The sequence below is a fragment of the Mobula hypostoma genome, chromosome 23 (genome assembly GCF_963921235.1).
Source record: "Mobula hypostoma chromosome 23, sMobHyp1.1, whole genome shotgun sequence".
Lineage (NCBI taxonomy): Eukaryota > Metazoa > Chordata > Chondrichthyes > Myliobatiformes > Myliobatidae > Mobula > Mobula hypostoma.
Genome location: NC_086119.1, coordinates 9937073 through 9958632, shown reverse-complemented (window position 1 = coordinate 9958632; position 21560 = coordinate 9937073). Strand labels below are relative to the sequence as shown.

The following is a 21560-nucleotide window of genomic DNA, read 5'->3' as shown; positions in this document are numbered from 1 at the left end:
TTTACAGAAACCATGCTGACTTTCACTTATTTTATGATTGGTCTCTTGAGTACCCCAAAGCCTCGTCCTTAATGGACTCCAACACTTTCCCAACCGCTGAAGTTAGGCTAATTGGCCGAAAAATCTCCTGTTTTGTCTTCCTCCCTTCTTTAAGAGTAGGGTGACATTTGCAGTTTTCCAGTCCTCTAGGACCATGCCAGAATCAACCAGACATGGGTCCAATATGTTTAATCTTTTGTAGGATAAAGATGAATACTCAGCATTCCATTATCTGGCGAGTCTTAATAACACTAACCCTATTGCATATGCAGAAAGACCAGAAAGCTATTCTGGATATGGTCCTGTAAAATTTATCTAAGCCTCTTTGGTGGATTGTCTCCATTGCTTAATCTACCCTAATGTCCACCATGGTTTAGTACTTGTGAAGAGACTCTTCGCTGTTTTACCAGTGAAGGGATTTTACAATGAAGAGTGACAATAAATCAGTGAAGATCAAATGGTGGAGCAGACTCAATAGGCCAAATGTCCTGATTCTGCTCCTATATCTTGTGGTGTAAAAGACCAGGGCTTGTGGCGACTTAGTATCTTCTGGGAATGCTTCTTTTCAGTGACTGAACAGTTGCTCCCTAACTCATTATGGATTCTGGAGACACAAAGCATGTTACTTTCTCTATGTAACAATTCCACAAGAAATGCAGACTGTGACGTTAGCCACTGTATGTAGTTGTTTTTGACCAAGTTTTTTTTATTCCATTTGAATTTGCTGCCCTTACCTCTACACCTACAAGCTGATTTTACCCAAAGAGATTGCAATAGAATGTAGCTTCACAGAGTGGTGTCAAATAAGGCTGCTCATCGTCCCAATATTTTCTCAGTCTTTCCATAACATTGTAGCTCACCTCCAACAAGCTTGCCAATACAATGGAGCTAAACTACAGGGTGTATGGGGAACTATTCAACCTGTGATATTTCCAGTGCAAATATCGTCATCAAATTGGTATGCAGATAATGTGTGTGCATGCTGCTATTTGGTCATTGACTTTTTTAGTGAAGGATATTCAAGAATGTGGATGTTTATAGCAAGTCCAAAAGAGTCTGTATTGCTCTTTCCCACTGCACAATGAAATCCTGAAAATTGTGGGCTATTCATATCTTTGGAACTACCCCTCAACAAAGGAAGATATTAGAAGATCAAGATATCAAACCCAACACAGGTGTATGCTCTGCCACTTGAACATGGCTGAATTTACTTTTCCTCTGGTAGCAGTGATCTCTTGCCTTCTGAAATAAGGAAAACTACCAGGCGCTTCAAACGCCGAATGCATTGGTCAACCCAGTGTCGGGATATGAGACGCAATATCAAAGTTCTCTGCCTGGTGGATCAGGCTTAGTGTATTTGGTCCAGTCCAATGGGCAGCACATACATATTTTGTGCATGCCAGACACCAGACTGCTGAAGCAGGCATTCCATGGTCTGTCTTGGCAAGGTATTGCCAGAGGGAGGGCAAAGAAATTAAATCAATGAAATTCTGAAAGCTGCCTAAAGGAAGCATTGACATACCCACTGACTCATGGGGATCTTTGCCCTGTACTGCATAGAATGGAGAAGGAGCATTTGTGAAGGAATCGAGAGCCACTGAGTCTCTTTAGGAGCCCCACAATAATGCATTACTTTGCATTTCTACCTATCCCAGTGACCACATTTGCCCTTGTTCTGCCTCTTTCAGAGTGGAGTTTCCACATTAACTGCATCAGTAACGGTTTGATTTCCTCATTACATGCCATGACAACAAGTAATCTGCCAGTAAATCATGCACAAAGGGGCCTGCGTCCCTCTGATGGTTAACATTTTTCTGTCACTAACCATGTGAGATCTGCAGGAGAATGTTTCCAAATCATGTTAAAAAGTACTTTTTTTTTTCTTAAACTACTACTGAATGACTTAATATTTTTCATTTGGCCTGTTCTCTTGAAACCTCTGACTTTTCAGAAACCTACTGAACTTTTGTATATCAGAACATTAATCTTTTACACATGAACTTGCTCACCAAATATTGGCCTTTAGTACAGATCCCCATGAAACACTAGCAGTTATAGTTTTCTGACTTGAAAAGTGACTACTTATTCATACTCTATTTGTTGCTTGTTACCTCCAAACCTGTGTGCTCTCATTTCACTAATAATCTCTTGTATAGGCTTTTTGGACTTCCAATGCATCAAATTCCCAGCCTTATTGAAAGTGCATAGATTTGTCAAACTTAATTTCCCTTTGATAAATCCACATGACTCTCCTCTGTTGTATTATTTAGTTATGATGCCCTCTGAGCACTTAATAGATCTGGCAATTTTGTTAACTACATCAGGATGACAGGACTGTATTTGTTTTCCTTTTGCGGTGGTGTTGGTTGCCACAATAGTATATTTTAATGAAAGCAAATATAGTCTTCAAATAATAGAATTCCATAGAATGACAGCTATTGCATCCTCTATTGAAAGTAAGTGCTTTATTGCATATATATCAGTAACATCTGATAGTGAAATCTGCCACTATAGCACCACAAGTGTGCTAGAGTATTGGAGTTTTACTGTAATAATTTTATTATATGATTTATTTTGAAGGGAGGGAAGAGGGAAGAAAATATTGCTCTTAATACATTTACTGAGCATTTTGAGGAGCTTGGTATACTTATGAGATGTCCTTTTTTAAAAATAAACCTTTGATATCTTTGAAATGTGCTATGTTAATAATGATATGCAATCCCCTTAAAGTCAATGTAAAGTGAACATGACGGATTTAATAATAAAACATTCAATACTGTATGTTTTAATAAAGTGTGATACTACTTTGATTTTGACACTTTGAATGTTTTGCAGTGATAGAAATGTGGAAAAATGAGTTGGCTACTCTCTCAAATGTCATATTCTTGCTGTCTGTTCATGCCCCCTAAGTGCCTTTTTGTGCTAGAGAATTTCAGTTTAACTATTCCTTGAGTGACAGTAGGGATTCCTTGAATTCAAAATGTAAATTTTAATTATCAAAATACATATGTCACCATATACAACCCTGAGATTAGTTTTCCTATAGGCATACTCGGTAAATCTTTAGAATATTAACTAGAACAAGATCAACTACAGTGCTGAAGACAAACTGCAAGTGCAAATATAAATAAATAGCAATAAATAACAAGAACACAAGATGAGATAAAGAGAACTTAAAGTAAGATCATTGGTCGTTGGAATATTTCAATGATGGGGCAAGTGAGCATTGTTATCTCCTTCTATTCCAAAGCCTGATGGGTGTAGGGTAATAACTATTCTTGAAGCTGGTGGTTCGAGTCCTGAAGCTCTTGTACCTTCTACCTGATTGCAGCAGCGAGAAGGGAGCATGTCCTGGGTGGTGGAAATCCCTGATGGATGCTGCTTTCCTGCAACAGCATTTCATGTGGATGTGCTCAATGGTTGGGAGGACTTTACTCGTGATGTACTAGACAGAATCCACGACCTTTTGTAGGATATTTCATTGAATCTAGAGCCTCAGCCAGAAAACATCTCCAAACATCTGTCAGTTTTTTGAAATTTCAATTATATTTCTTTTCATTCAAGTCTTTGCATCCCAGGAATCTGGTGAGCCTGCATTGTATTCTTTCTAGACCAAGTATATCCTTCAGCATGGAAAGCAAAACTGCTCTCTATTTCTCTGTGGTCTTGTCAAGATCTTGTGCAATTTTAGCAGGACATCATTTTTCCTGTATTTACTCTTGAGCAATGATCAACATACTTTTTGCTACTGTAACTATTTATTGAACCTGTTTGTTTTCACTGACTAATGCACAAGGATGTTGTGATCCATTTGTACACCAATATTTCCCAATCTATCGCTACTTAGATCTCTTTTTAAACTTGATGGGTGATTTCATGTTTATCCATGTTATACTGCATCTGCCATGCTTTAGTCTACTTTTGCCACCTAATCGCCTTGGTCTGTTTGTGTCAATCTCACATCTCCAAACCACCCAGCTTTGTGTCGTTGGCAAACTTGAATGTTGCATTCAGTGACTTTGTCAAATTGCAGATGTATGTATGTCTGCATAGCTGGAGCCCAAGCAGAGATTTTTACCGTACCCTGCTAGTCACCATCTGCCGCTACAAAAAAAATCTTCCTACTCTATTTTGTCTGTCAAGCTATTTTCATTGCATACCAGTATATACCCGTAATTCTATATGTTAATTTTGTGCCCTTTCCTCTAACGTTCAACAAAGGCATCCTGAAGATCCAAATAGACCAAATCCACTGGTTCATCCCTAGTCTCTGTACCAGTTACAGTCAACACCATATCCTTCTTAAATCTATTTGGGTTTTATCTCATCCTGTTGATGTTTTCCAAGTGTTCTGATATTACACCCTTTATAATAGAATGTAGCATTTTCCTTGCTATTGATGTTAAGCTAACGTCTGTTAATTCCCTCTTTTCTTATTTTTTTAAAGTATGTTTACATTTTTCTGTCCTCCATTCTGTGGGAATACTTTCATTATCAATAGGACTTTAGAAGATGACCCCAATGCATCCATTATTTCTATGGCTTTTTTTTAGTACTTGGCTGTAGATCATCAGACCCTGAAGATGCATTAGCTTTCCATGCCATTCATTTTTCTAGTGTTACTTATTAATTGATTCTAAGTTTTAAAAAAAATTTCTTTGCCTTAGAACCTTCATTCCATAAATTTCCCAGAACTTCTGCCCTTTTGGTGTAATTACTCTACTACTTTGTTCTCCATTATAAATTCTCCAGTTTTAGATTAGAAGGGAACTATATTTGTTTTCACAAACAACATCCATCAAAGTTGCTGGTGAACGCAGCAGGCCAGGCAGCATCTGTAGGAAGAGGTGCAGTCGACGTTTCAGGCCGAGACCCTTCGTCAGGACTAACTGAAGGAAGAGTGAGTAAGGGATTTGAAAGCTGGAGGGGGAGGGGGAGATGCAAAATGATAGGAGAAGACAGGAGGGGGAGGGATAGAGCCGAGAGCTGGACAGGTGATAGGCAAAAGGGGATACGAGAGGATCCTGGGACAGGAGGTCCGGGGAGAAAGACAAGGGGGAGGGTGACCCAGAGGATGGGCAAGAGGTATATTCAGAGGGACAGAGGGAGAAAAAGGAGAGTGAGAGAAAGAATGTGTGCATAAAAATGAGTAACAGATGGGGTACGAGGGGGAGGTGGGGCCTTAGCGGAAGTTAGAGAAGTCGATGTTCATGCCATCAGGTTGGAGGCTACCCAGACGGAATATAAGGTGTTGTTCCTCCAACCTGAGTGTGGCTTCATCTTTCCAGTAGAGGAGGCCATGGATAGACATGTCAGAATGGGAATGGGATGTGGAATTAAAATGTGTGGCCACTGGGAGATCCTGCTTTCTCTGGCGGACAGAGCATAGATGTTCAGCAAAGCGGTCTCCCAGTCTGCGTCGGGTCTCACCAATATATAACTTCCGCTAAGGCCCCACCTCCCCCTCGTACCCCATCTGTTACTCATTTTTATGCACACATTCTTTCTCTCACTCTCCTTTTTCTCCCTCTGTCCCTCTGAATATACCTCTTGCCCATCCTCTGGGTCACCCCCCCCCCCTTGTCTTTCTTCCCAGACCTCCTGTCCCATGATCCTCTCGTATCCCCTTTTGCCTATCACCTGTCCAGCTCTTGGCTCCATCCCTCCCCCTCCTGTCTTCTATCATTTTGCATCTCCCCCTCCCCCTCCAGCTTTCAAATCCCTTACTCACTCTTCCTTCAGTTAGTCCTGACGAAGGGTCTCGGCCTGAAACGTCGACTGCACCTCTTCCTAGAGATGCTGCCTGGCCTGCTGCGTTCACCAGCAACTTTGATGTATGTTGCTTGAATTTCCAGCATCTGCAGAATTCCTGTTGTTTGTTTTCACAAATCTTGTTTTGCATATTTGTAGAATGTCAGTAATATAGGAACATATTTCTGCAGCATACGAACACAAATCTGTTTTTATGTACCTTACAAGTCACTGAAGTGGAGTGTGAAAGTTGCCTTTGTCTTTCCTGTGGGGAAACTTTCTTCCATAATTACACAAAATAACCTCTTGAGTTGGGATCAGCGACTTGTTTTGTAAGGCTCTCTGACCTTTTGATAACCTTTTGATTTTTTTAAAAAAAACATTTTGTCATGACAGCTGGTGGAGCCGTGTTACATTAAAGAAGCTGAAAGAATAATTTTTCAGCTGCATTTGAATATAAAATTAAACTAATGAAATTTTTAAAATTCAAAGAATTTTGAAAATCAAGCTATTTGGAAAGAAATTAATTTATTCAGTTCAGAAAACAACATAAATTGCCTTAAAGCTACATCTTTTGCACCCATTCCTCTCCATTGAAATAAATGGTGGTGTGAAACCTACACCATGACAAAATGGCATGGGCTCAGCAGCCAGATTTCTCAGCAGTACTACTGGGGACCCTGCAAGGGAGTACAGTAGACATAATGGATTTAATAGGCTCAATCAGAAGTTCACGGTTGGTGCATTCTTGCACTTGCCTTAGTTTTTTTTTTAAGCATTGATATTTTGTGCTATTAGTAGCATTGGTGGTTTGGAGGGGCACTAAATGTATCCAGTCAGTGGGGTGCGGGTTTCTTTCCACAATCAAGTTTTTTTAAATCAAAATAAACTTTATTCAAGATCTTTAAAGTATTTGTAAGAATCAACAGTGCAATGCCTTTTAATCCTTTACATTCATAGTTAAGGCTTTCAGTACTGTTTTGTTACCTTCAAACACATCAATAGCACTGCTGCTCATGTGGCCCTCTGGGGTGGTGTACTACTACAGTATTTGAGGGGCTTCCTCATCTGGCCAGGCCCCTCCCTCTCCAGTGGTGGAAGAGCCCTACTCTTGGAGCGAGTGGTAGTGGGAGTTTTGGACATCTGGGTGGTTTCTTGTACTTACAACCTATTACTCACTTCAGTCCACATTACAGTTGTGCACTCTCCTGCCAAAACTTGGATAAAATTCCCTATCCAAATCTTCCTACCTCTGATGAAACACATCAGCTCTTGTCTAAGAAGTGACTTGGATCTGCTTCAATTTGCCTACTAGCACCACAGATCAGCAGATGTCATTTCATTGGTTTCTCACTGAGCCCTGGAACATCTGAACAGCAAAGGTGTAGACTTAAGGATGTTCTTTATTGACTATAGCTTGGCATTCAATACCATCATCCTCAACAAACTTCTGTGTTTGTGTACTGGATATTATATTGACTGACTACATCACAGCCTGGTATACAAACACCAATGCATTTGAACAGAATATTCTACGAAAAGTAGTGGATACAGCCCAGTCCTTCATTGATACATCTATGTGGAGCACTGTTTCAGGAAAACAACATCTATCATCAGTGATTTTCCCCCACCACCCAGCTCACACTCTCGTCCCATTGCTGCCACAGGATGAAGGTACAGGAGCCTCAGGGCTCACACCACCAGGTTCAGGAACGGCTATTGTTCCTCAACCTATGGGCTATTGAACCAGTGGTGATAACTTCACTCAACATCACTTGCCCCGTCACTGAGCTATTTCCACAACCTATGGACTCGCTTTCAAAGACTCTTCATCTCATGTTCTAGATATTGCTTATTTATTATTTTTTTTCTTTTGTCTTTTGCACATTGTTTGTCCACCCTGTTGGGTGCAGTCTTTCATTTATTCCATTATGATTCTTGGATTTTTGAGTATGCCCGCAAGAAAATGAATCTCGGGGTTGTATATGGTGAATAACATGTTCTTTGATAGTTTTACTTTGAAGTTTGAACTTTACAATGCTTGAGGGGCCTCACATGAGGCTGCTTAACCTGGGCCCAACATTTCCAGTAGAACACCACCATACTGGTCCTTCCCCACCAAGCCATTGCCATGGCTGCAACAAGCCTCAGTTTGTCCCTCAACACGTACTCTTGCAGCCTGGAATGAATGTGCCAGTTGGCAGCATTCCTTCATGAGCATCTCAACGGAATCAAGTTGCAAATTTCACAGAAATTTACACTAGTCTTAAAGTACTTTTTTTAAAATCTCACTTTCCATTCAGACCTACTTGCAGGTTGATACATGCAAAACTTATGATCCAATGCAGTAAAATATTTTTTTAAATGTCCTTGATACTTTTTGTGGTTAATTGCGCTTTGATTAATACAACTGAAAATAGACTGTATGAAACTTAATTTTGTATTGTTGAAAATAGTACTTTTTAAAATGTACATTCATTTGCCAGTTCGATTGGAGTCCAGTTGTCATTTTCTTTTCAAATTAGATTGTTTTTAAAACCTATCTTCCCATGCCCATGTCTTTGTGCCAAAAAGAGGCAGCTTAATTTTTTTTAAAGCTGCTTCAAAGACCCACAAACAAACAGCAAACACAATTAGCAGGAATTCGCTATGGTGATTAATTCCTCTCAAGAGTGTGCCACATTTGTGGGTGGTGCGGCCTTTGAGCCAAACGCATTATAAACTAGCACATAAGATTGTAGAAATTCAATTTGCACTTAAGAATCTACGGTGTCGTTATGGTAAATCAAGGTGAATTGTGACAGAATTAATATGTAATCTGTCCTGTTATATTTCACTGTAAGCACTATATGGAGGTGCAACATACCTGTTGTGACTGCAACAATGAATTGCTTAAGTTTTAATGATCACAGTCCATTTGGGTGACTACACTGGAAAGGGTCCCTTTTGTGTGCCGTTGCATTTATTGTAATAGTTATTAATGGACAATACTGCCTCTCCACTGTAAGCAATTCATTTTGTTCATAGAGTATTCGAAAAATTACAAATGGGCCTCCAAGGTATCGCGTACTAATGAGTGATGGAATCCATACACTGTCATGTAAGTATTGAAGAAAGAATTTAGTTGCTTGCATTAGCTAAATAAAAAAAAAGATTTAATTGTTCAACCAATTTATGGAATTTTATGCAAGGTATTAGCATACTAATTATGGATTATGGATATATTCCAATTTTAAACTGGAACTACAGCCACTTGTATGATGCTCTTAATGTAATGAGAAGTTATTTCACAGTTGCACAGGGATTAAGGATAAGTGAAAGATATGGGTATTGAGAGGCCTTTTAAATGGAGGGCTATGTGGAATTTCTTTTCCCCTTCTACAAAGCATGAGTTCAGAACAGTGATCGGCAGGTTTACATTGGAAATGGGAGAAGAGATGTACAGATGCCTAAACCTAAAGGATAGAAAGATTTTGGATGGAATGGGGAAAATATAGGGTCTCAGCCCGAAATGTCAACTGTACTCTTCCATAGATGCTGCCTGGCCTGCTGAGTTCCTCCAGTATTTTGTGTGTGTTGCTTGAAAATATAGAAGGGTTTGTTTTGTTTTTAAACAGAAGTTTTGAAACTGTAGCATTGGTTTTGGGTAATCACACTTTCCCAGAGGTTGGTCTGATCATTTGTGAAAATTAAATGTTTTCGGTCAATTAGAATATTATTTCCTTCCTATGCTTAAGCAAGTCTATGTAAAAATGGAGGAACAGCAGAGTTTTTCAGAACTATTGAATACCTCTTCCTGGTGCAGGAAGTGGCATCAGCTTAGGCTCTTGGTCCTGTGGAATGTGCAGTAACTGATGTTGCTAAGGTACCTTTGTGATGTTGGCATTTTATTTAGAGATGAGGCCTGGTAACAGGCCGCCTAACCCGACAATCCCATGCCACCCGATTATACCCATGTGACCAATTAGCCTGCTAACACAGGAGGAGATGTAGGCCATTCGGCTCATTGAGTCTGCTCTGCCATTTCATCATGGCTGATCTCGGATCCCATTCAACCCCACACACCTACCCTCTCACTGTATCCCTTGATGCCCCATCCAATTAGGAATCTTGTCAACTTCAGCTTTGAATATGATGATGGACTTGACCTCCACTGCAGACTGTGGCATAGCATTCCAGGGATTCAGTACCCTGGCTAAAAAAAATTCTCCTTCTGTTCTAAAAGGTCATCCCTTAATTCTAGTTCTGGATGCCCCCACCAGAGGAAACATCTTCTCCACATCCACCTTATCTAGTCCTTTCAGCATTTGGTAGGTTTTAATGAGATTCCCCAAGCATTCTTCTAAATTCCGGTGAGTACAGGCCCAAAGGTGCCAAACGCTCCTTGTGTGTTAACCACTTCACTCCTGGAATTATCCTTGTGAACCTCTGGACTCTCTCCAATGACGACACATCCTTTCTGAGATAAAGGATCCAAAACTGTTGACAGTACTCCCAAGTGCGGCCTGATTAGTGTCTTATAAAGTTTCAGCACTATCCCCTTGTTTTTATATTCTATTCCCCTTGAAATAAATGCCAACATTGCATTTTCCTTCTTTACCATAGACTCAACCTGTGAATTAACCTTCTGTGAGTCTTGCATGAGGATTCTTAAGTCCCTTTGCACCTCTGATTTGAATTTTCTCCTCATTTAGATAGTTTGCACCATTGTTCTTTTACCAAAATGCATTATCATACATTTCCCAACACTGTATTCCATCTGCCACTTTTTTGACCATTCTTCCAATTTGTCTCAGTCCTATTGCAATCACATTGCTTCCTCAGCACCACCTGCCCCTCCACCTATCTTTGTAACATTCGCAAGCGTTGCCCCAAAGCCATCAATTCGACTATCTAAATCATTGACAAACAGTGTGAAAAGTAGCAGTCCCAATACTGACCCCTGAGGAACACCACCAATTACTGGCAGCCAACCAGAAAAGGCCCCCTTTATTCCTACTCGCTGCCTCCTGCCTGTCAGCCATTCCATGCCAGTATATTTCTTGGAACACCATAGTATTTTATCTTGTTAAGCAGCCTCATGTGAGGCACCTTATCAAATGCCTTCTGAAAATTATCTAAATGACATCCACTGCCTGTTGTTACTTCCTTGAAGAATTCTAACAGATGTCAGGCATTGTTTCCTTTTACAGAAACCATGCTGACTGTGATTTATTTTATCATTAGTCTCCAAGTACCTTGAAACCTCTTCCTTAATAATAGACTCCAACACTTTCCCAACTACTGACGTTAGGCTAACTAACCTATAATTTCCTCTTTTGTCATCCTCCCTTCTTTAACGAGTGGGGTGATATTTGCAGTTTTGCAGTCTTCTGGTAGCATGCCAGAATCAGATGATTCTTGAAAGATCCATAATCTCTTCAGTAATCTCTCTCAGGATTCTGGGATGTAGTCCATCTGGTCCAGGTGACTTATCAACCTCACCTTTTGAGTGCGCCTAGCACTTTTTCCTTTGTTATAGCAATGGCACTCACTCCTGCTCACAGACCTCTGGCATATAGCTAGTGTCTTTCATAGTGAAGAGTACTTATTAAGTTCATCTGCCATTTCTTTGTCCCCATTCCTACCTCAACAGTGTCTATTTCCAGTGGTCCAATATCAAATCTCACCTCCCTTTTATTCTTTGTATAACTGGAAAAAAACTTTTAGTGTCCTGCTTTATATTGGCTAGTTTGCCTTGTAGTTAATCTTTTCCCTTTACCTTTAGTTGGATTTTTAAAAGCTTCCTAATCATCCAACTTACCTTTGCTACCTTGTATGCCCTTTCCTTGGCTTTTATGCGGTCAGTAACTTCCCTTGTCAACCATGCTGCCATTTGAGAACAACTTCTGTGGGACATGTCTATCTATCTGCCTTGTGAACGATTCCCAGAAACTTCAGCCAGTCTGTTCTGCCGTCATCCCCGCCAGTATACCCCTCCAATCCACTTAGGCAAGTGCCTCTGTAATTCCCTTGATTCCATTGCAATACTGATGCATGTGATTTGTGCTTTTCCCTCTCAAATTGTATTATGAATTCCATCATATTATAATCACTGCCACCTCAAGGGTTCCTTTACTTATTAAGTTCAGCTGACTAATAAAATCGTGGTTATTTCGCAACACCCAATCTAAGATGGCCTTTTCCTAGTGGGCTCGAGCACAAGCTGCTCTAAAAAGCCATCTTGGAGGCATTCTACAAATTCTCTCTTGTGATCTGACATTAAACTGATTTTCCCAATCCTCTTGCATATTGAAGTCCCCCATTACAATTGTGGCATTACTCTTATTACATGCTCTTTCCAGCTCCTTTTGCAATCTCAACCCCAGATCTTGACTACTATTTGGAGGCCTATATATGATTCCCATAATGGTTTTGTTAACCCTTGCAGCTTGTTAATTGCACCCACAAAAAAAAATCAACATTCTCTGACCCAGTGACACCTCTTTCTAAAGATGTAATTCCATCTCTTGCCAATAGTACCACACCACTGTCTATGCCTTTCTGCCTGTCCTTTTGATACAAAGTATATGCTTTGATGTTAAGCTCCCAACTCTGGCCGCCTTTCAGCCATGACTCAGTGATGCCTACACCGTCGTACCGACCAATCTCTTATTGCACCACATGCATTTAAATACAGCACCTTCGGTCCTGCATTCTTTGCCCTTATGACTTTTGCCCCTGTGGTACAACTTTACTCTGCTCTGTCTTCAGTTGTACCCAATCATTGGCTTGTCCTTCCTTACATTCATATTACATCACTATTTGTAAACCTGCTGGCTCAAACTCAGCTCTATTGTACTGGTTGTCTTCCCCTGCCATATTAGCTTAAACCACTCCCAGCAGCTCTAGCAAACTTGCCTGCAAGGATATTGTGTCTTTGGAATGTGGGAGAAAACAGGAGGAAATCTACGTGGTCGTGGAGAGAACATGTTAACTCCTTATAGAGAGTGGAGGAAATGCACCTGGGCCACTGCCACTGTAATAGTGTCACACTAACTGCCTCGTTAGTAGATAACATCTTTCGGGAGATGGTCACTGCACTGCTCTGGGGTGTAAGTAGAGCAAGAATAAATGGTGGCCATGAGATGGAGCATGTGGGTAGCATGAGAGGCTCCTGGGGTTATCTTGGTCTCTCACTATTATTCATTTCTGATTATTGATGGTTGTTAGATCTGCAAAGCATATGGCAACTAGAGCCAGTTCAGAATAGTTTGACTGGCTCAATTATACTGGGAGGCAGGTGAGACATCTTTCTGTGATTGAAGAGGTAATTCTCTAGGGGGAGTGCATGGGGAAAAATATGACTAGTTAGGTTGAGTAGCCCTTCATCGGGACTAGGTAGCTTGCCCTAGAATGGAGGCCTTTTGTACTGTAAACTGAGTCTGTAGACATGGAAAGGAACATCACATTCACAGTACTGATGGGATCAATCTGCATCCCATCTGTTGGTATAGTAAATGATATCCAGCAGTGATTGTTGTCCATATTGACAACTCACACCTTGAAGGCTGAATGCTTTATTTTCCTTCCTGCTTGCAGCCTCTGTGCTCACAGTGGAATCTATCCCTTTCCTCGCTGTCTGAGACTCAATAAGATAATTTGCTGCTTGTTCTACTTGACTGAGAATTGAATTTCTGTCACAGTGTATTGTCGCAAAAACATTTACTTCTATCTCTTTAACGTTGTCCACATTAATGTTTTTTCCTGAACAGTCCAATTCACTATTGTTAGTTTTTCCTGTTTGTGTTGGTCATTAATTTTACATGTAGCTCAAATTGCAAAGTATCATCCTTGTGCTTAAAGCGCTTTCTATTCTGCCACTCTTCCTAATGTGTGCTGAACGCCTGTTCCCAGTCTTGCACTCTAATTATTATTTTACCTTCTCTCTGAATTAGACCATAAGATACAGGAGCAGAAGTAGGCCATTCGGCCCATAGAGTCTGCTTCACCATTCAATCATGGGCTGATCCAATTCTTCCAGTCACCCCCACTCCTCTGCTTTCTCCCCATACCCTTTGCTGCCCTGACTAATCAAGAACCTGTCTATCTCTGCCTTAAATGCACCCAATGACTTGGCCTCCACAGCCACTTGTGACAACAATTTCCACAGATTTACCACTCTCTGACAAGTAATTTCTCCACATCTGTTCTAAGTGGACGTCCTTCAATCCTGAAGTCGTGCCCTCTTGTCCTAGACTCCCCTACCATAGGAAATAACTTTGCCATATCTAATCTGTTCAGGCCTTTTAACATTTGGAATGTTTCTATGAGACCTTCCACCCCCCATTCTCCTGAACTCCAGGGAATACAGCCCAAGAGCTGCCAGATGTTCCTCATACAGTAACCCTTTCATTCCTGGATTCATTCTCGTGAATCTTCTCTAAACCCTCTCCAATGTCAATATATCCTTTCTAAAATAAGGAGCCCAAAGCTGCACATAATATTCCAAGTGTGGTCTTACGAGTGCCTTACAGAGCCTCAACATCACATCCCTGCTCTTATATTCTGTATCTCTAGAAATGAATGCCAACATTGCATTCACTTGCTTCACAGACTTAACCTGGAGGTTAACTTTTAGGGTATCCTGGACAAGGACTCCCAAGTCCCTTTGCATCTCTGCATTTTGAATTCTCTCCCCATCTAAATAATAGTCTGCCCGTGTATTTCTTCCACCAAAGTGCATGACCATACACTTTCCAACATTGTATTTCATTTGCCACTTTGCCCATTCCCCTAAACTATCTTAAGTCTCTCTGTTTCCTCAACACTACCCATTCCTCCACCTATCTTTGTATCATTGGCAAATTTAGCCATAAATCCATTAATCCTATAGTCCAAATCATTGACATACATCGTAAAAAGCAGTGGTCCCAACACTGGCCCCTGTGGAACGCCGCTGGTAACTGGCAGCCAGCCAGAATAGGATCCCTTTATTCCCACTCTGTTTCCTGCTGATCAGCCAATGCTCCACCCTGGGTAGTAACTTCCCTGTAATTCCATGGGCTCTTATCTTGCTAAGCAGCCTCGTGTGGCACTTGTCAAAGGCCTCCTGAAAATCCAAGTACACCACGTCTACTGCATCTCCTTTGTCCACTTTTGTTGTAATCTCCTTAAAAAATTACAGTAGGTTAGTCAGGCAGGATTTTCCTTTCAGGAAACTAGGACTTTGGTTTATTTTGTCATGTGCCTCCAGGTACTCCGTAATCTCATCCCTAACAATTGATTCCAACAACTTCCCAACCACTGATGACAGGCTAACAGGTCTATAGTTTCCTTTCTGCTGCTTCCCACCCTTCTTAAATAGCGGAGTAACATTTGCAATTTTCCGGTCATTTGGTACAATGCCAGAATTTATCGATTCTTGAAAGATAATTGTTAATGCCTCCACAATCTCTCCAGCTACTTCCTTCGAACCAGAAGGTGCATTCCATCAGGTTCAGGAGATTTGTACACCCTCAGACCATTAAGCTTCCTGAGCACCACCTTAGTCGTAATTTTCACTGCACATACTTCACTTCCCTAACACTCCTGAATGTACGGTATACTGCAGATGTCTTCCACTGTGAAGACTGATGCAAAATACGCATTCAGTTCCTCTGCCATCTCTGCGTCCCTCATTATAATATCTCCAGCGTCATTTTCTATTGGTTCTACATCTACCCTCAACTCTCTTTTACCCTTTTATATACTTTTTAAAAAAAAAAGCATTTAGTATCTTCTTTGATATTGGTCACCAGCTTCCTTTCATAATTCATCTTTTCCTTCCTATTGACCTTCTTAGTTTCCTTCTGCAAGTTTTTAAAAGGTTCCCAATCCTCTATCTTCCCGCTAGCTTTGGCTTCCTTGTATGCCCTCTGTTTTCTTTTACTTTGGCTCTGACTTCACTTGTCAACCACTGTAGTGCCCTTCTTCCATTCAAAGATTTCTTCTTATTTAGAATATATCTTTGCACTTCCCTCATTTTTTGGCAGGAACTCCAGCCATTGCTGCTCTGCTGTCCTTCCTGCTAGTGTCCCTTTCCAGTCAACCTTGACCAATTCCCCTCTCATGCCATTGTAATTTCCTTTATTCCACTGAAATACCAACACATTGGAATTTAGTTTCTCCTCAAATTTCAAAGTGAACTTGATCATATTGTGATCACTGTTTCCTAGGGGTTCCTTAACCTTAAGCTCTCTTATCATCCCTGGTTCATTGCACAACACCCAATCCAGCACAGCCAATACCCTCAAGGGCTCAACAACAAGCTGTTCTAAAAAGCCATCCCTTAGGTGTTCTACAAATTCTCTCTTGAGGTCAAGTATTGGCCTGGTTTTCCCAATCCACTTTCATGTTAAAATCCCCCAATGATTATCAAGACATTGCCCTTCTGACACGCCTTTTCTATCTCCTGCTGTAATTTGTAATCAACATCCCAGCTGCTGTTCGGAGGCCTGTGTACAAATGCCATTAGGGTCTTTTTTACCCTTGCTATTTCTTAACTCAACCCATAGACTCTGCACCTTCCAATCCTATGTCATCCCTTTCTAATGATTTAATATTTCTTATACGCAGGGCCACACCACCCCCTCTGCCTACTAACCTATCTTTCCGATACACCATATATCCTTGGATGTTCAGCTCCCAATGGCAGCCATCCTTTAGCCAAGTTTCAGAGATGGCCACAACATCATACTTGCTAATCTGTAGCTGAAGTTCAAGATCGTCCATTTTATTTCTTATGCTACGTGCATTCAAATATAACACATTTGTGCATGCAAATATAACAAGTTTCAGTCCAAAATTTGTTGCTTTCTGTTTTAAATACACCATGCCTCTAAATTGAAATTTAAATTCTTGGTTTAAAATCCAATTCTTTAATCAAGGGTTTGACTTTGTGTGATTATGAAGTATCTGAGTAAGTGCTTATGAAGGTGAGCAAAATTTAAAGAGTTGATGTTTCATAAAATCCTGAAGAAAGATGGGGTGATCATTAAAATGTTTTGTTGGAATCGCCGTAGACATTTATGTGCATTGCTTGAAAACTAACTAATTAGTTGCACCACACATCAAATTTCCAGCATCTGCAGAATTCCTGTTGTTTGCGTTTTAATTAGTTGCACGTGTGTTTGTCTGCCAGTGTGCAATTTAGATTTTTAACAATTCTAAACAAAATTCAGTTTTGTAACTACCATAGAAAACACATTTGCTAACATATTTGCTGAGCATTTTTGAAAAGTTAATCAACATTAGAGGAATTGAGTTGTCTATAGTATCCTAAAAGTGAGGTGATAGATTTGCAGGATAAGATAACATTACATTTTGAAATATTAGTGTAAATTTAAAACTATTTTCTTTCAGCTTTCCTCCTTGCAACTCAGCTGAACTACATGGGAGATGAGGGCCTTATTGCAGTAAACTGCGTCTGCCAAATCAACAGGTTCATCTGTAACACAATGAAGGATGGAAGGTACAAAGCTTAGATTTTCTAGTGTTTGTAAGCAATGAAAAACTTCAGAAATACTAAAATGATAAAGACTTTTCCTTTTCTCAAACTAAGCGGAGAGGTGATAAATTGATGCTGAATAGTATGGGGAGATGGTAACTTCTTCCCCCAGGCCTGTCACCACCCAGGTCTCTTCACTTATGAAGTACGAATTTCATTATAGTGTTTACTTTTTGACTTCTGTCATTAATGTACCTTAGGGTAAATGTCAATCTTCTGGAATAGCGTAAATTCCAGTGTATAAGCTGACCCAGAGTATAAGCCGACCCCTTGTTTTCAGTGTTAAAAAAATGGCTTTTTCATGTTACCTTTGTATAAGCTGACCCCTTTTGTAGAGGTTTTTGATTTAACCCGAAAAGATCACAAGATCTAACATGCCGGTGCTCAGCTTTGCTGGATCTGGAACCTGGAAATTTTGTGAACCAGTACCTGCTAAGAAAATAGGCCTATACATTATAGAATGTTATAAGCGAATTCCTAATAAATAAATATATCAGGGAGGGAAGTTTTGGATTAGGTTCCCAATGGTAAAGGATCCTCTGAAATTTAACCCACGTGAAACCATTTAGCACCCATCGTAATTTCGTAAAAACATAACACGGGGTGGCGGGATCAGTACATGTACTCAGTATTGAGTTTGCGATCACCATGTGCAAAAGATTAAAATGAATGCGATATGATGCTGGCTTCAAGCTGAAGGTTGTTGATTTTGCTAAAGGAACAAGTAATTCTGCAGCTGCTCAGAAGTTTAGTGTAAACGAGAAACAAGTGAGAGAGTGGAGAAAGGCAGAGGACATGCTGAGGGAAATGCCAAAGACGAAATGTGCAAACCGCAGGAAAACATGCCAGTGGCCAGAACTGGAAGAAAAAGTTTTAGTGGGTGAATCAGCAGCGATCGTCTGAATACATTGTTACCAGAGAAATTATTTGAGTTCAAGCGTTGAAATGGGCCAAAAAACACCGTGAGGTCAGCGAAAATTTCAAAGCTACGCGAAGTTCGTGGACCCGATTTATAAATAGACGTGATCTTGTGTTGAGACAAAAAACAAAGGTTGCTCAGAAGATGCCGAGCGACCTTGAGAATAAGATTATGGCCTTCCAATTGTTTGTAATCAAGAATCGAAAGGCATATTCCTACCCGCTCTCACTGATTGGTAACATGGGAGAGACACCAATGCTCTTTGATTTTGCTGGCAACACACTGTCAATCAGAAGGGGGAGAAAACGGTCCTTGTCAAAACAACTGGACATGAGAAGCAAAATTTTACTGTCGTGTTAATGTGTATGGCTGATGGGACCAAACTATCACCGATGGTGATTTTTAAGAGGAAAACATTCCCAAAGAAAGAAATATTCCCACGGGGTGTTGTTTATGTTCCATGACACGGCTGGATGGACGAAGTGGGTTGCTTGAAGTGGGTTAAAGAGGTGTGGCGTCGACGTCCCGAAGGTTTCAGGAAGGAAAAGTCGCTACTTGTCTCAGACATGTTCAAAGCACACTTGTCAGCTGAGACAAAAGCAGCACTGAAAGCTGAAAATACGGACATTGCAGTCGTCCCCAGTGGTTTGACGTCCATGCTCCAGCAGCTAGATGTAACAGCAATAGTGTGTACAAGTAAATTGAGAAACAGAATGTGTTTTGTGTAGATTTCATAAGCGTTTGTATTTTTTGTATTTGACTCAAAAACAGCCAATAAATACGACCTGTCTTCCATATATTCATTTTTCCAAAGTTGGCACCCTCTGTATAAGCCGACCCCCTAATTTTAGGACCAAAATTTAGGGCCAAATTCTCGGCTTATATACCGGAATTTACAGTATATTTTGTTGTGATTTTACTTTGTGCTGTGTGAGTTATATATACTGAGTTGTACACCTTGCTCCAGAGGAACATTGTTTCGTTTGGCAGTATACTTGTATTCAGTTGAATAACAATAAAGTTAATGTACTTCCCAATGCCTGATTCAAAAACTTCAAAGAAAATCTAGCATGGACAAGTGGAGCATAATTTTGCCCACTTGCAGCCTCTTTCAAGTTCTCGGTCTCAAAGCTTTATGGTAGCAGTTTCGCATCTTAATCAGGTGTTGTGGTTCTAAATTCAGTACCTGGAACAAGTGCATAATCTAGGCTCAATGCGGTACTGAGGGAATGGTCTACGTGGGAAGTTTTGTTGGAGGCATTAGGCAAAAGTCATGCCAGCTGCTTTGAGTGGATTTAAGAGATCAAATTAACACTAGTTTTAAAAAAAAACACATTCTCCATTATATCATGGCATGAAATTTGTCCTTGAACCCTTTCAGTAAAACAATTCGTCATGTAATTCTCATTTCTGGCTGAGAACTAGCTGTGTCCAAAGTGGTTGCATTTCCCCACATCACTTCAAGTACTTAATTATCGATAATGTAAGCTGGAAGGCTTTAAGATTATGAAAGGCACTTGTAAATTGATTTATTATTGTCACATGTACTGAGGTACAGTGGAAAACTTTTGCATGTCATTCATACCAATCAGTTCATCAATAATAGTGCACTGAGGGAAAACAATAACAGAAGACAGAATGTGGTGTTAACAACTGAAAATACAACGTCGGCATTGCAGGGCTGTGACACGATAGATTGTGGGGTCGAGTCCATTTTACCATGTAAAAGGCTTTTCAATAATTACAACAGTGATATAAAAGCTGTCCTTGAGCCTGGTGACGCATGCTGTCGGGCTATTGCATCTTCCTAATGAGAGAGGGGAGAAAGAATGGCTGGTGTTCGTGGGGTCTTTGTATTTGTGCAAACTTGTTTTGGCTACTTTACTGAGGAAAGTAGCATAAATTACAAAGCAAATAAGGAAGGTAGGTGATTTGTACCTGCTTAAATTCCACAAAGAAAAGGTCACTCTGGCAGCCTTTGTTAGTAAATACAAGAACTCTGGTTTTATGATATTATTGCACTAGTAAACAATTTGGTTTAATATCTTCTAACTGGTACTTTGTCACTGAGCACTGATGTTTCAATATTGCATTGAAACGTCGGCCTGTATTATGTATTAAGTTCTAGAAGAGTCATGTAGCATTGAAATGGGCCATTTGGTCTACCATGTTAACACTGTTCGGTGGGCACTTGTCCAAATTACTTCAAAAAGCTTTGTACTAATACAGTTAGCCAAATTTAATTGAGGCTCTTGACCTGATCTATAAAATAACACAATTGTTCAAATTCTGGGTAATGGAAACGCATCATGTCACTGTTACTTCCACTGCTCAGCCTTGGAAGAACTTCCCAAGTGTAACTTCAAAGGTTAGTTTGTTTGTTGTCAAAAATTATGTAGTGGAATAATGTTTTATGGCGAGATAGAAGTGCATTTGTATGCACAAACATAATTTGCCTCTCATTAAGCCTGTATTCAAATTCTATTCATATCATATTGTGGTTGGGAAGCACTGAGCCAAAAGCTGATGTGTGGTGCAGACTTTACTTGCTGCTGAAGTGTCAGGGAATTGCGCTCTGTGTGGAGATATTGTTAAATGAAGTGGAGGTAATTGTACTCTTATCACTAAGTACCCAATCATTAACATCCGAGGGTAATGAAAGTTATTGTCGACCGACTGATTAAGTGGATTAATAATATTTAATGAAAAAAGTGGTTTCAAATGCTGAGTATCCCCCAGTTTCAACAGTTAGCACAAGAGCTTGCATCACCACTGTTTTCTGAAGGATGATTTTAAATAGTAGCTTTGCCTAGGATATTCTTGTCTAATAAATAAGTATTTAAAGAAAAGTAGATCAATTATAGTTATTCAAGTCATTGAATAAACTGGATAATTTATTTTAAATCTGGAAACCAAAATGTCAATGGTGTCCTCTCTGCAAATTGCTTTATCAGTTTGATCATACAGTTGAAGTCAGAAGTTTACATACACTGTAGCCAAATACACTTAACTCAGTTTTTCACAATTGCTGACATTTAATCCTAGAAAACATTCCCTGTCTTAGGTCAGTTAAGATCACTATTTTATTTTAAGAATGTGAAATGTCAGAATAATAGTAGAGAGAGTAATTTATTTCAGCTTTTATTTCTTTCATCACTTTCTCAGTGGGTCAAAAGTTTACGTACACTTTGTTAGTATTTGTTAGCATTGCCTTTAAATTGTTTAACTTGGGCCAAAACATTTTGGATAGCCTTCCACAAGCTTCTCACAGTAAGTTGCTGGAATTTTGTTCCACTCCTCCAGACAGAACTGGTGTAACTGAAT

General features: G+C 40.0%; 1 protein-coding gene across 1 annotated transcript in view; it reads left to right on the top strand.

Moving 5' to 3' along the window:
* rpa1 (replication protein A1) overlaps window positions 1-21560 on the top strand; it is a 97835-nt gene that overhangs the window by 14072 nt on the left and 62203 nt on the right. Inside the window, exons 3-4 of the mRNA XM_063030988.1 lie at window positions 8818-8890; window positions 17173-17281. Coding sequence (XP_062887058.1) covers window positions 8818-8890; window positions 17173-17281 — 182 coding nt within the window. The remainder of the gene's footprint in view (window positions 1-8817; window positions 8891-17172; window positions 17282-21560) is intronic.